A 12,330-nucleotide genomic window follows, 5' to 3' on the forward strand; every position below is an offset into this window, starting at 1 on the left:
TAACGAAGCCAACAATTCAGTACATACATAACAGCTGTTTGGCACAGCTAGCGCACAAAAGATACCTAGAGATTACATCATTCATAGGGTAAATATTCTAACATTTGTCTTGAGCTGCTTGAAGCACACAAGCTGGAAACTTGCCATAGTATGGCACATAGAGTAGACTTCGATATAGGTTAACGAAGCTTGGAATGTTTAGAATCTGGCAGACTTTTCCAGTACTGATGCTATATGAGATGATCTTATTATCAGCAATTGTGTCAGCAAGGATAACTAGCTCTCTCTCCAGGTCAAATGCCAGGATTTCATAATCAAAGTACCATAATCCTTCATTGTTAGTACGGAGCATTATGTTCCTCCCAAATACATTGTTCATATTTAGACGATGCTTCACCACCCACCTATCATATCCTTCCAAACTCCAAATTCGGATCATGCAACCATCCAATTCTTGTTGTGCATAGCATAAGACCCCAGATGACTGCCAAAGACGCCCGTCAAAGCAATAAAACCTCTCTGGTCCATATGGAAACCCTGGCAACTGAATGGTCCTATGATTGAGCTGCTGTGTGCATGTATCAGGTGCATCGAGTGCCAGAAGGTAATGCCTCCATAAGTGCTCCACATACAACACCCCATTTACAAAGAGTGAATCACCAAAAAATATATCTGAGGTTTCCCATAGACAATTAGACCAGGTCGAATACTCAGAGAAGAATACCGTAACTTCAGTGTCAAATCCACCACTTGGACTTGACTCAAATTTGAAGACATAAAAGTATTGAGACCACAATGGATCAAAACACAACTTGTAACTGGCATAACAGACGGCTGGTCCAGGTTCAGTATCTGGAAGTGACATCCACTCTTGAGTTGCTGGATTGCACACGATGGCGTCGGAAATTCCTTTCGAGGGCATACCACCATGATAACAAAGAAGTAGGCCGTTGCTGCAATGCTTAAGCTCCAAGGGACGCTCATAACATTGCACAAAGCTAAGTGTTGAGTCAATATCCCTGTCACTTGAGGGAAGTCCCGCAAGATGGATGGCAGTGCCATGCTCTCTTTTTTGGTACAAGAGACCGACGGGAGTTCTTGGGAGCTTCTGGCGGTAGTGCAGATCAGATGAGAAGGCAAGCCAAGACGTGGAGACACATTTGAAACGGCAAAAAGACTTCAGTGGCAGCCGAGACAAGATCTCCACCACCAAATCATCAGTTAGTACGATTGTGGTCATCCACTGCCGAGGTTCCATATCTCCTTTGAGCTTATCTAGCAGATGAACTTATATCTACATCAAAAGAGAAGAAAAGAGATGATATAAACTGAGAAACTTACTGTTTATGCAGAAGTGCAAGACGTAGTGATACCCATAATTTAACGAGTAACGGGAGCTGAGCAAATTAATGGATTGAAGCTGAGATCAGAACTTGATAAATGGTAAACATTGACTCCATGCTGGAAATATGGATGTAGAATCATCAATGTCATTTGAACTGAAATACTAATATCCAACTTTCACACTAAAAACAATGAGTAATTTTTTTGTTGAGGCCCTTCTAACAATGCTTTTGCGGTTTACACCATAATTTGTAAATGAGGAAAACTGTGAACCAGATTTTAGTATGGGCTTATGGCCTATGCTGAGTGGTATCACAGGGATTCACCGTTTGGCTGACACGGGGTACTGCTACATATCTACTAGTTATATGCAATAATAGAATTCCTATACTTTTCCATGATTACTTCACAATTCATTTCACAATAAGCCGGCAATAATGAAAACATGATACATCTGTTGTTACAATGCGCAGTGAGAAACAAAATGTAGCTTCAGGATCTATAATCTTAGGGACATGTCAGGCGCCGTCAAAAGTTGAGACAGGTGCTAGGTAAGGCAGGGCAAATCAATAATATCACAGTATCCATCCGAAGTGCGACTGACCAACAGCTCATCAGACATGAGATCATATGCTACGAACCACGACTTCATTTCGCAGACGAAGACGATAGGGTGAGGGAAATATGTCAGTTTACAGTATGGCTCACCAAGTCGCCAGCTAGGGGGAGGGGAATCCAGCGTGGCGGAACGGACGGAGGTGAGATCCAGGCTGCATCTGCACGAGCTCGGATCAGAAACAACACTTAGCACCAACACGCGGCATTAACCCGGAGGAGCGGGAGCGGGAGAGGACCAGGAGCGAGGAGGCAAGCAGTACCGAGGCTGCGGAGGTGAGGCAGCGGGACGGGGATCTGGATGCTGCAGGAAGCAGCGGAGGGCCGCGCTGCCGCTCGCCGGAGAATGGGGATTCGCCGCCAGCTCTGGGAGAGACTCGGAGTGGAAAAGCGGAGACCATAATTGGACCATCGCTGCTCGTTAGGTTAAGGAAGAGAGGCTATTGCTGGGCCGGGCCGGACCAGGTTCCTCGTGGTCGTGGATAAGAGCTTCGGCGGCCTTCCGGACTGGGAATGCTCCCATAAAAACCAGTTTCACCTTTTTCTTAAAAAAAACCTTAAAAATTTAGCTTTATCAAAAACCCAAGAGAAATTGAAATGACAAAAAATCTGATACCCCCGGCCAACGCAAGTAAACTCATCGTATCATATCATTGTTTCATGTGGAATTAAGGTGCATGTTTATTAGTACATCAAGTTGTCCACACATGTCAATTTTCACTTTATTTTCCTTTTTTTTTTGCAATTTTATTACATGAAACAAGGATATAATACGCTGAGTTCCTGCTGAAAATGCCCTCACACTGAGCAAGTAGTTCCACACACACGTTGCATGATCAGAATATCCATCATGTTCATAAGATCAACACCAGTGGTACTTAATCTGTGGTTCTCCAAATTAAGCAAACATAACTTCGACAAAAGTTGCCATGCTGAAAAGGCGAGCACTAAAACGATCACATGAGTGGCACGCAAGGCCAACAATCACATAACAGCAATTTATAGTCTAACTCAAAAAATAAAGTACAACACTGATACCATATAAATTGTAAAACATAGAATGATTCATCCTCAGACCTTGATTGAAAAGGATCTCGGCGTACGTCCCTTTGCCGACATGGGTTATCCCGAGCTGCCGTCGCCAAGTGCAGCACTCGGCAAAGCGTTTGCCGAGATGCATATGGGCTTCCTATAGTGATTATACATATTGCACCCTTACCATAGTGGTACTACATTTTTTTCGAGCAACCGACAGAAGCTCTGCCTTTTTATTTTATTAAAAAGAATAAGAATTAGCCAGTTAGTAAGTAAAGCTGGCAGAAAACCAATACATCATCAACATACACACCTGCCCCAAGGCTGCGGACCACGCGAGCCACCGGCTGCACCACCCGAATAAACAAAGCTGACACTCTATAACCAGATCCAAAGTCGTCACTCCAACATCCACGCCGGCCTCAAGACCGCACACCAGACAAGTCGACGACTCAATCACACAAGCAACCAGAAATGACAACCTACGACACCACAACAGTTGCTCAAAAAAAAAGTACAAGTGCATTTTACTTACAAATGGCTACGAAGAATCATAGCCTCATAAGTTGAAGAAAAAGTAGATAGCATCGTGCTCAAAAGAAAAGCAAAAAAGTAGATAGCCTCCTGTCCAAGTCCTTCAGACGCTGGTCGCCAACTGGCATATTCAGTACACAAACTCACGAAATCAACAAACAACTCGCAATCTAATAAATATCTTATCAGCCGGCATAAACAACCAAGCAACATGCACGCACCCAGGATCGACGGTTAGCAAGGAGGATGCCATGAGAGACTTAATTGTGAAGCTTCTTATTTAACTGTGCTTACTTTGAAAATACCTCCCTTACCATCAGAGTAAATTGCACAAAACCACCACTTTGAAGGCTAGGTTTACGAAAAACACTATAATACATTTTTTTTGTAAAAAACACCACGTCTATGGTAATCTTTTTACAAAAAACACTGATCGGCGGATCGGGCTCAGTTAAGTGCGTTTATGACAGACGGGGCCCGCCAGTCAGGCTGACGTGGCACCACTTAAGCTCTCAAATATAACGGCGACGTTTGATAACGTTATCCTCATGTGGGGACCTATGGGGGTCCACCTGTCATCCAAAGAAAAAAAAAGAAAATCTGGCTCCTACTCTTGTTATCCTCACGACCCCGTGCGAGGTCTTGGTGCCAGAGACGCATCGCGCCGCCGCCGCCCAACCTGTGTACGCCACCGGCCGGCGACTGCAGCAGCAGCTTCAACTCGGGCAGGAATCTCGCACCAGGACAGCGGCCGCGCTGCTCGGCTTCACCTGCGCATCCCTCGTCACCGGTCGCGCCCTGCCCCCGCTGCAACTCACTCCGACCCCAACGCGGGCCGGCGTTCCGTCGCACGGCTCCCTCCGACGCACGGTGTGCCGCGACTGCGACGAGGCAACCGACCGCCTGATCCCGAAGCTCCAACCGTTCCCGCCTCGCCGGCGTGGCCACACCGCCCGCCGACGACCATCTCTGCGTCCCGCTGCAGTCGGCCGGCCGAGGAGCTCAAGGTGGCTGCTCTCCAGCCTCCACACCAAGCCTCCACGGCTTGCTGCGATGCAGGCTCCTTCCCCCAGACCCGACGGTGCGCCTCCTCGCCGGCGACGAGACCCATCGGCGCGTCGTACTACTGCTCTGCTCGTGTGCTTACGCAGGCCAAATCCATGGAGCTGGTTGTTTTTATGTTTTTGATTGAAGGGTGTCCCTGTGAAATTGTAGGGGCTGGTTTGTAAAATGTTGAAGAGAGGACTATGACACTGACAAGCGGGTCCCATGTCTACCAATCGATTTAATGTAACGGTGTGATAAATTTGTGCCACGTAAGCCTGATTGGCGGGCCCCATCTGCCATAAACACACTTAACTGAGGCAAAGTCGCCGATCAGTATTTTTTGCAAAAAGATTACCGTAGATTTGGTGTTTTCTAAAAAAAATGTATTGTAGTGTTTTTCGCAAACCTAGTCTTCAAAGTGGTGATTTTGTGCAATTTACTCTTGCCATCAACACCTGCTTTTCTTGACAGTATGATTCTTTTTTCAATTTTCTTGGCAGTATGATTCTAACAGGCATAGGACAAGCAATTTCTCATGGCAATGACTTTGAACAGCCAACCCGTGACCTTTTGGGACGCGTTTGGACAGTCCATGTACGTACGGAGAGCTAAAAAGGAGGAACCACGCTGAGAGGCTCGGAGTGAGATGCTGGATCCAATGAACCGGAGACGAAGGAAGACCGAGACTTTGAGTCTATAGGCACCTCTCGTTGGGGCGAGGCTACCTTTTCGGCGAGCACATTCATTTGCTCCTTTGGCTCCGATCTACAGGTTCGATAGTTTCTCCTTAATCTGCCTTCCGTTTCTTGTCAAAAATGCGAGTTTCTTCTTACAGCATTCTTTTTCGTGCAGGCACCATGGGCTCTGCCAATGTCTTCTTGGTCGTGCTTGCAGCTGTAGCATCGTTGTTGGTCGTGCAGGGCTTCGCCTCTGACGACTACGTGGGTGCAACAATGGGGATCAGTATAAACGCCTCCCTCTCAACAAGGTGGATCAATAACAGCGTCTCTCTGTCAGACGCATTCTCCAACTACGGGGACGGTACAACAGTACGCCCCACCGTCCTCCATTCAACAATGGTTGCTGGGCGCTTTCAAGGGTTGTCTTTTGGCGCAGGGTTCTTCTGCACCTCCCCCTGTGACGTCTTCATCTTTTCCGTCTTCATTATAACCAGTGTCGGGATCTATGGCAATGACACTGGATTTCGGATTATCCCGTCAGGGCCACATGTTGTCTGGTCAGCCAACAGGGATACTCCTGTCAGGGAGAACGCCACCATTGAGCTTACTAGGCATGGCGACCTGGTACTCCGTGATGCCGATGGGAGGACGCTTTGGTCAAGTGGCACTTCTGGCAAATCCGTGGATGGCATGGAGATCATGAAGCACGGCAACCTGGTGATGTTTGATCAGAAGAATGCCATTGTGTGGCAGTCATTGGACCATCCAACTGATTCATTGGTCCCTGGGCAATCACTTATGGAAGGTATGAGGCTCACAGCTACAAAATCGACTAAGAATCAGTTTTATATTACTGTACTCCGAGATGGATTATACGGTTATGTCAAATCCACACCACCACAACTTTACTTCTCATATCCATCGGTGAAAAGTAGTAAGACTGTAAGTGATCCAACAAATGTTACATTCCAGAATGGCGAGCTTAGAATCATTTTAGACGCACCAAAAAAACCTTATCATGACTCGTCAACACAGAGTACCGTTATCTACTTCGGTATTGTTGATTATCTCAAGCTGCCATCATCCCAGTTCAGCCAGTATATGAGATTAGAGTATGATGGGTGCCTAAGGCTGCATCAATGGTCTGATAATGAAAATCAGTGGACTACGTCTGATGTAATGGAAATCTCTCGTCATTGTGATGAGCAATTATCATGCTTTGGGAAGAGGGAGTACAGGATCTCGGGTGATTGTGCTTACCCAACAGTGTGCGGGGACTACGGGATATGCACAAATGGGCAGTGCAGCTGTTCTCATGAGAGTACTAATTTGAACTACTTCAAACCTGCTTGAAGAACTGTTCCTGCAGGGCTGTTATGTTCAGGTATGGCCAGAACGATTCCAATGGTGAACGTTTCTGGGTAACAAAGGTTTTCTCATTGCAGTCGATACAACCTGAAGCTGCTCATTACAACTCCACTGCTTATCTCAAGGTGCAGTATAGCTCCTCCGATTCCAGTTCTGATCTCACTCTAAACAAAAGGAAGGTCATTTTAGCAATTACACTTCCAACAACAAGTATTTTTATATTACTTATTATTGTTGCCATTCTTTATCCGCAAAGGAGGAGGAAGTATAAAGAGAACGATGAAGACTCTGAATTCAATCAATTATTATCAGGAATGCCAACGAGGTTTTCTTTTGAGAAGTTGAGAGAATGTACTGAAGGGTTCAGTAAAAAACTCGGGGGAGGTGGATTTGGTTCTGTTTTTGAAAGGAAACTCGATGGAGAGAGAGTTGCAGTAAAACGTTTGGAAGGTGCTAGGCAAGGAAAGAAAGAATTCTTGGCAGAGGTTGAAACTATTGGCAGCATTGAACACATCAATCTTATTGGCTTTTGTGCAGAGAAATCTCATAGGCTTCTGGTATATGAATATATGTCAAGAGGGTCGCTTGATAGGTGGATCTATAACCACCGTAGTAATACCCGTTTTGATTGGTCCACCCGATGCAAGATTATTCTACATATTGCAAAGGGCCTATGCTATCTTCATGAAGGGTGCAGACGAGAAATTGCTCATTTGGACATCAAACCACAAAAAATTCTCTTAGACGGGAACTTCAATGCCGAAGTGGCTGATTTTGGACTATCCAAGTTAATAGACAGGGATCAAAGTAAGGTAATGACAATGATGAGAGGAACACCTGGGTATCTGGCACCTGAATGGTTAACATCGCAGATCACTGAAAAAGTCGATGTGTACAGCTTTGGTGTTGTTATCTTGGAAATAATAAGTGGAAGAAAATGCATTGACCGTTCTCGGCCAGAGGAGGATGTTCATATTATTTATTTATTACGAGAAAAGGCTCAAAACAATCAGTGGATTGATCTGATCGTCGATAATAATAGTGATGATAGTGTCTCACGCCAGGAGGAAGTGATCCAAATGATGAAGCTTGCAATGTGGTGTTTGCAGAATGATAGCAGCCATAGGCCTTCCATGTCAATGGTGATCAAGGTGTTGGAAGGTGCTATAAGCGTTGAAAGTCACATAATTCAGAGCTTTCTCAATGCAAACTCAATCATGTCTGTTCAAGATAATCAATACCTATATTTGGTTCGTGAAGCATCTATCTTATCTGGCCCACGGTGAAAAAGGCAGTTAATGCAGCCAAGAAATTCCACACTGCAGAGTTTGATTTTTTGCAACTAATTTTATCGTATCCTATAGTATTTATGCGTTGGAAGCATGTTTTAAATGGCATCAAATAAATAATTGCTGGCCAGTATGTTAATTAAGCGAAGTTGTATCTCCTCATAATGAGGCAGGTTTTCCATGGAACCCTGTGCGTGAGTAGCATAAGGCTGGTCGCACCCGTGTGATCCGAAAATTACTAAGTCAGTGTGCAGCGCCTGAGAGCTAGGCGCCACACTATACAGTATAGCATCTAGCTTCTAGGCGTTGCACTAGTGGTTGCTTCATTTTATAGTGCAACCACTAGTGCAGCGCCTGAGAGCTAGGCGCCACGCTATACAGTGCAGTGCCTAGCTCTCAGGCTCTGCACAATGACTTAGCAATTTTTAGGCAGTCTGGGGTGCAACGCTGGCCAGACGTGTAGCGCCTATCTATGAGGCGTTGCACAGTGTAGTGTGGCGCCTTCGTGTTGGGCGTCACACAAAAAGGTCAGCCGCGTGAAATAGTTTCACGGGCAGTTCATTCTGTGATTTGATTTCGTTCACAGGTCAAATTTGCCATCATAGGTAGTATCATGCATGCCAACTAGGCAAATTTGATGAGGTGACATATAATTAAATGAAGAAAGAGAGGGTTGAGTATCATATCATGATACTGTATCATATTAAATGTTATGCTACTATGTGTCATGCATGACAATAAATAAAATCATCTATGATACTAACATATGATACTATGCACTACGGATGTAGTATCATACACTAGTATCATATGCATGATACTACTCTATGATACTTGCCATTACGACCAGCCTAAGCAAAGTCTGTCAGGTGACTATTTTACCAGCTCTGTTAGGTGATCTTCCAGGGTATTATAAACATGTTTATTCAAAAACTATTTTTCATAAGGGTAATTTCGATATTTACATTAAACTAATTTTGATATGCCATGGCATCATATTGACGTAAACAGGTGAATAATTTCGTCTCTTTTGCAGTTGTACGATCCCCAGTTCCCCACAACCAAATTGGCATGGGCTAAACCATCTATCAGCACCCAAAATAAATTGTTCTATCACTCTTTTCCTTCTTGGATAGTGAAACAGGAAAATTAGACTGTCTTTTGACAGGACCACGACACATGTTATGTGATGGTTAATATTCCTATTGATTCTTTTAGTGAGTTTCACCATTAAAGATCTTCTAAACTATTACTTCAAATCAGTGTAAGGACAAAAATTACTAACAAGTGTGTAGTTTTCCAAAAGAAAACATGTTTTGACTGTAAGAGATAGTACTAAAAGGAAGTTAACTGAAGTTGAGAGGAAGATAATAAAATTGGCAGTTACCATACCTCGAAAACGAATTTTTTTCTGAGAACCAGAAAAGAGCGGGAAGGATCCATATTATCTGAGGTAGCACCTTCTTCACCTTTATCATAATAATCTCCATGATGAATAATGACTGTAGCCTCGTTTTTCCCCAATGGTGTAGAACTGTCCAGAGCCGTCGTTTTGTTGTCTGAAACAGGGAGATTTGTGCCTGGTATTAACATTGAAAAGTACATTTAAATTTTGAATCATTGAAACAGTAGGACATAGAAAAGGCTAAACAACAATCTGAAGACCACGCAGAAAACTTTAAACTCCAAAGTTTAGATTGGAAATTTTGACATTCACAAACGATTTTCAAGAAAAGAAAAGAGGGCAATAACTAGCATGTGTGGAACCATCAAAACTTGCTTCCTTACCACGGTCCTATTCCGACATGAGTAAATCTTTTGGATATGAAAGGGTAAGAGGATCATTCAGGGATCAAATTGACGGTGGAAGGGGATCGCCGGAGGGAGGTGCGCTCGCCGCCGTAGGGTTTCGGACTGACTGCTCGCTATGGCTTTGTATGAAGAGGTATTGGGCCGGGCCCTGTCCGTCCAGTGCTAAGTGCGGGGATTTTTTTTCCCAACGAAAGAAGCCCAGGTCTCGCCATTAGCACCCTTTTGAAGTTTCGAATATGACTAGGACGGGTTTAAATGAGTGTGGATTTTTGGAGGCTGAGCTCCAGTGAGCTTGGTATTTTGAAAATATGAAAAAGCATATTTAAAGTTTCCCAAAAATATGAAAAGAATCCATGGAAACATATATGTACTCCCTCCGTTCCAAAATATAGTGCGTCCTCGGTTCCCGCGCTTCAATTTTGACCATAAATTTAACCAACAAGATCGACTGCGGTGGGAGCGAAATTATACCAATGAATTTGTATTCAAAAGAATTTTTCAATTATATATTTTTTGCTCTCGTTGGTTAAATTTATGGTTAAAGTTGAATCTCAGGAAGCGTGGACGCATTATATTTTGGAACGGAGGGAGTATTCCGCAAGGACGTGTTAAATTTCATCAAAAAATGTTGTGATTTGTACGCTGTACAAAAAAACATAATTCCGGCCCAATAAAAAAATAAAAGGCCCGTTTAAAATGTGTACTTGTCTTTTTTCTGTACGCCACATGTAAAAGTATAATGCTGTGAAATTTTGCACATATGTAGTATACATGTGCACGTGTGTTCACAAATAGATTTGAAATTTTTCGTGCTCCAAGAAAATAAAATTTAAAAACGGGCTTACTGGAGCTCGGACTTCCTTGGCATTTTTCGGGGTTTATATGCTCTTCCCAGAAAAAAAAAACTGGGACACCTCTAAGCTAAAAAATACACTAAGTGGCTAGGCTGGATTAATTTTTGTATGGCATCACAGTTTTTTTAAAGCGCCATCCTGAGGAAAGGTTCCCCACCTGAATATATTTCAGTTTCTCAAAAAAAAACCTGAATATATTTCAAATAATTATTTTTTTACATGAGAGTTTTTAGGTGATACGCCACAATCTTATATGATCCCTAAGAGTCCAAAAAAAAAGATCGTTTGACTGGGCTCATGATGGGGAAAGGGAATGGGAATTCAGAGATGGGAGTTTGTAGAGAGATTAGCATGGGAAATTGATATTAAATCTCATTTCTTTCTTTGGCATGTGATGGCAGTTAGACTAGGGAATTTAAGAGAGAGTTAACTGTCCCTATTTAGTTGGTAGGATTAGGTAGGGGCTAAAAAACTTTCAACGGTGCCTCTTCTCTTGCGCACGTACCAAACAAACCGATTGTTATATTCTTCCTAGATACTTAAACGCGCAGCTGCCTATTTGAACGATGCAAGCGCACACGCTAGATGATAAAAAAGTAGGTCGATGTCCAGAACAAACGCGTTATCCAGTGGGTAGTGTAAAGAACCTAAATACTTAAACATGCAGCTGCGCTATTTGGACGATGCAAGCGTACACGCTAGATGACAAAAAAGTAGGTCGCTGTCGGGAACACACGCGTTATCCAGTGGGTAGTGTAAAGAATACCCATGCGCATGCATATGCCGACGTCATCTATTTATTCTGTTTCAATTTTTCAAAAAGCTACAACTTTTGAACTGAGTGTCAGAATGCAGAACTATTTTCATCGCTGGATTTCTCGTGACGAGCTCTTCAAAACTAGATCGCATATGAATATGTTTTGACGATTTTTTTTCAAAAGCAACTTTGATGCTAGATGAAGCAATTTTAGTGTTAAACATGAGCAACTCTGATGCTAGATGAATTGCATTGTGTGTATAACTAACTTCGCCTAGTAGCCACCTAGTTAGTTGTGTGCAACAATCCACACCTTATTTTCTAATGTATGCAACCATGATTTCTAAGTTGCATACATTAGAAAATAAGTTGTGATTATCTAGTTGCCTATCATACTGTGAAAGTTTCTTATCATAGAGTAGAAACTTGTCTAACATGGCTTCTAAGTTGTCTATATCAGAAACCAGGTTGTCCTTTCACTGTGAAGTTGCCTACGAGTGACCCTCAATTTCTTACAATACTATGAAAGTTTTCCATCAAGGGACCTAAGTTGCCTACAATATCAAAAAGTTTTTGTGGGATCTAAGTCATCTATCATGATTTCAAATTTTGAACTATGTGAGAATGGGTGGTATGAGATCTGTGTGCTTTTCTTTTCTAGGGAGTCTGCCCGCCAATGCTATCGAGCACACGAGTGTTAGCTAGCCAGGTCGTGACAAGCTCTTCAAAATTAAACCCACATGGATATGTTTTGATGATTTTTCTTTCTTTCTTTCAGAAAGCAACTGTCGGGTGGTAGGTGCGACATATGCCAACGAGTGGCTTATCATTGTGGGAGCCAGTAAGACGTCGTCGGTGCCTGGAAACGGGATGAGGCGAAGACATGCACGCCGACGAATCTTACACAACTTCGGGGCTTGTCGGGTGGTAGGTGCGACATATGCCAACGGGTGGCTTATCATTGTGGGAGCCAGTAAGACATTGCCGGTGCCTGG

At 43.4% G+C, this 12,330-nt stretch overlaps 1 protein-coding gene, 1 long non-coding RNA gene and 1 pseudogene across 4 annotated transcripts; 1 reads left to right on the top strand and 2 right to left on the bottom strand.

The window, feature by feature from the left end:
- LOC123105546 (putative F-box protein At1g32420) lies at positions 1-2,406 on the bottom strand. Of its 3 annotated transcripts, none has more exons than XM_044527627.1 (3): positions 2,223-2,406; positions 2,053-2,120; positions 1-1,294 (listed from the first exon to the last, which is right to left on the bottom strand). In XM_044527627.1, exon 3 carries the CDS (start codon positions 1,256-1,258, stop codon positions 98-100), a length of 1,161 nt encoding a protein of 386 aa, XP_044383562.1. In that variant the 5' UTR covers positions 1,259-1,294; positions 2,053-2,120; positions 2,223-2,406; the 3' UTR covers positions 1-97. The 3 variants fall into 3 exon arrangements, with proteins under 3 accessions (XP_044383562.1, XP_044383563.1, XP_044383564.1); XM_044527628.1 differs by having other exon boundaries at positions 2,041-2,120; XM_044527629.1 differs by lacking the exon at positions 1-1,294 and adding an exon at positions 1,324-1,461.
- Positions 2,407-2,969: 563 nt separating this feature from the next.
- LOC123108126 (uncharacterized) lies at positions 2,970-9,837 on the bottom strand. The gene is made up of 3 exons (XR_006451839.1): positions 9,701-9,837; positions 9,305-9,492; positions 2,970-3,476 (listed from the first exon to the last, which is right to left on the bottom strand). It is a non-coding gene; the product is annotated as an uncharacterized lncRNA (long non-coding RNA).
- Positions 5,229-8,149, top strand: LOC123108125 (G-type lectin S-receptor-like serine/threonine-protein kinase SD2-5; annotated as a pseudogene).
- Positions 9,838-12,330: the final 2,493 nt, after the last annotated feature.

This window comes from Triticum aestivum, chromosome 5A (assembly GCF_018294505.1).
Source record: "Triticum aestivum cultivar Chinese Spring chromosome 5A, IWGSC CS RefSeq v2.1, whole genome shotgun sequence".
Lineage (NCBI taxonomy): Eukaryota > Viridiplantae > Streptophyta > Magnoliopsida > Poales > Poaceae > Triticum > Triticum aestivum.

What these genes read in the sequence shown, in the direction of transcription:
- LOC123105546 (XM_044527627.1), bottom strand. Translation starts at nt 1,258, where the DNA reads ATGGAACCTCGGCAGTGGATGACCACAATCGTACTAACTGATGATTTG.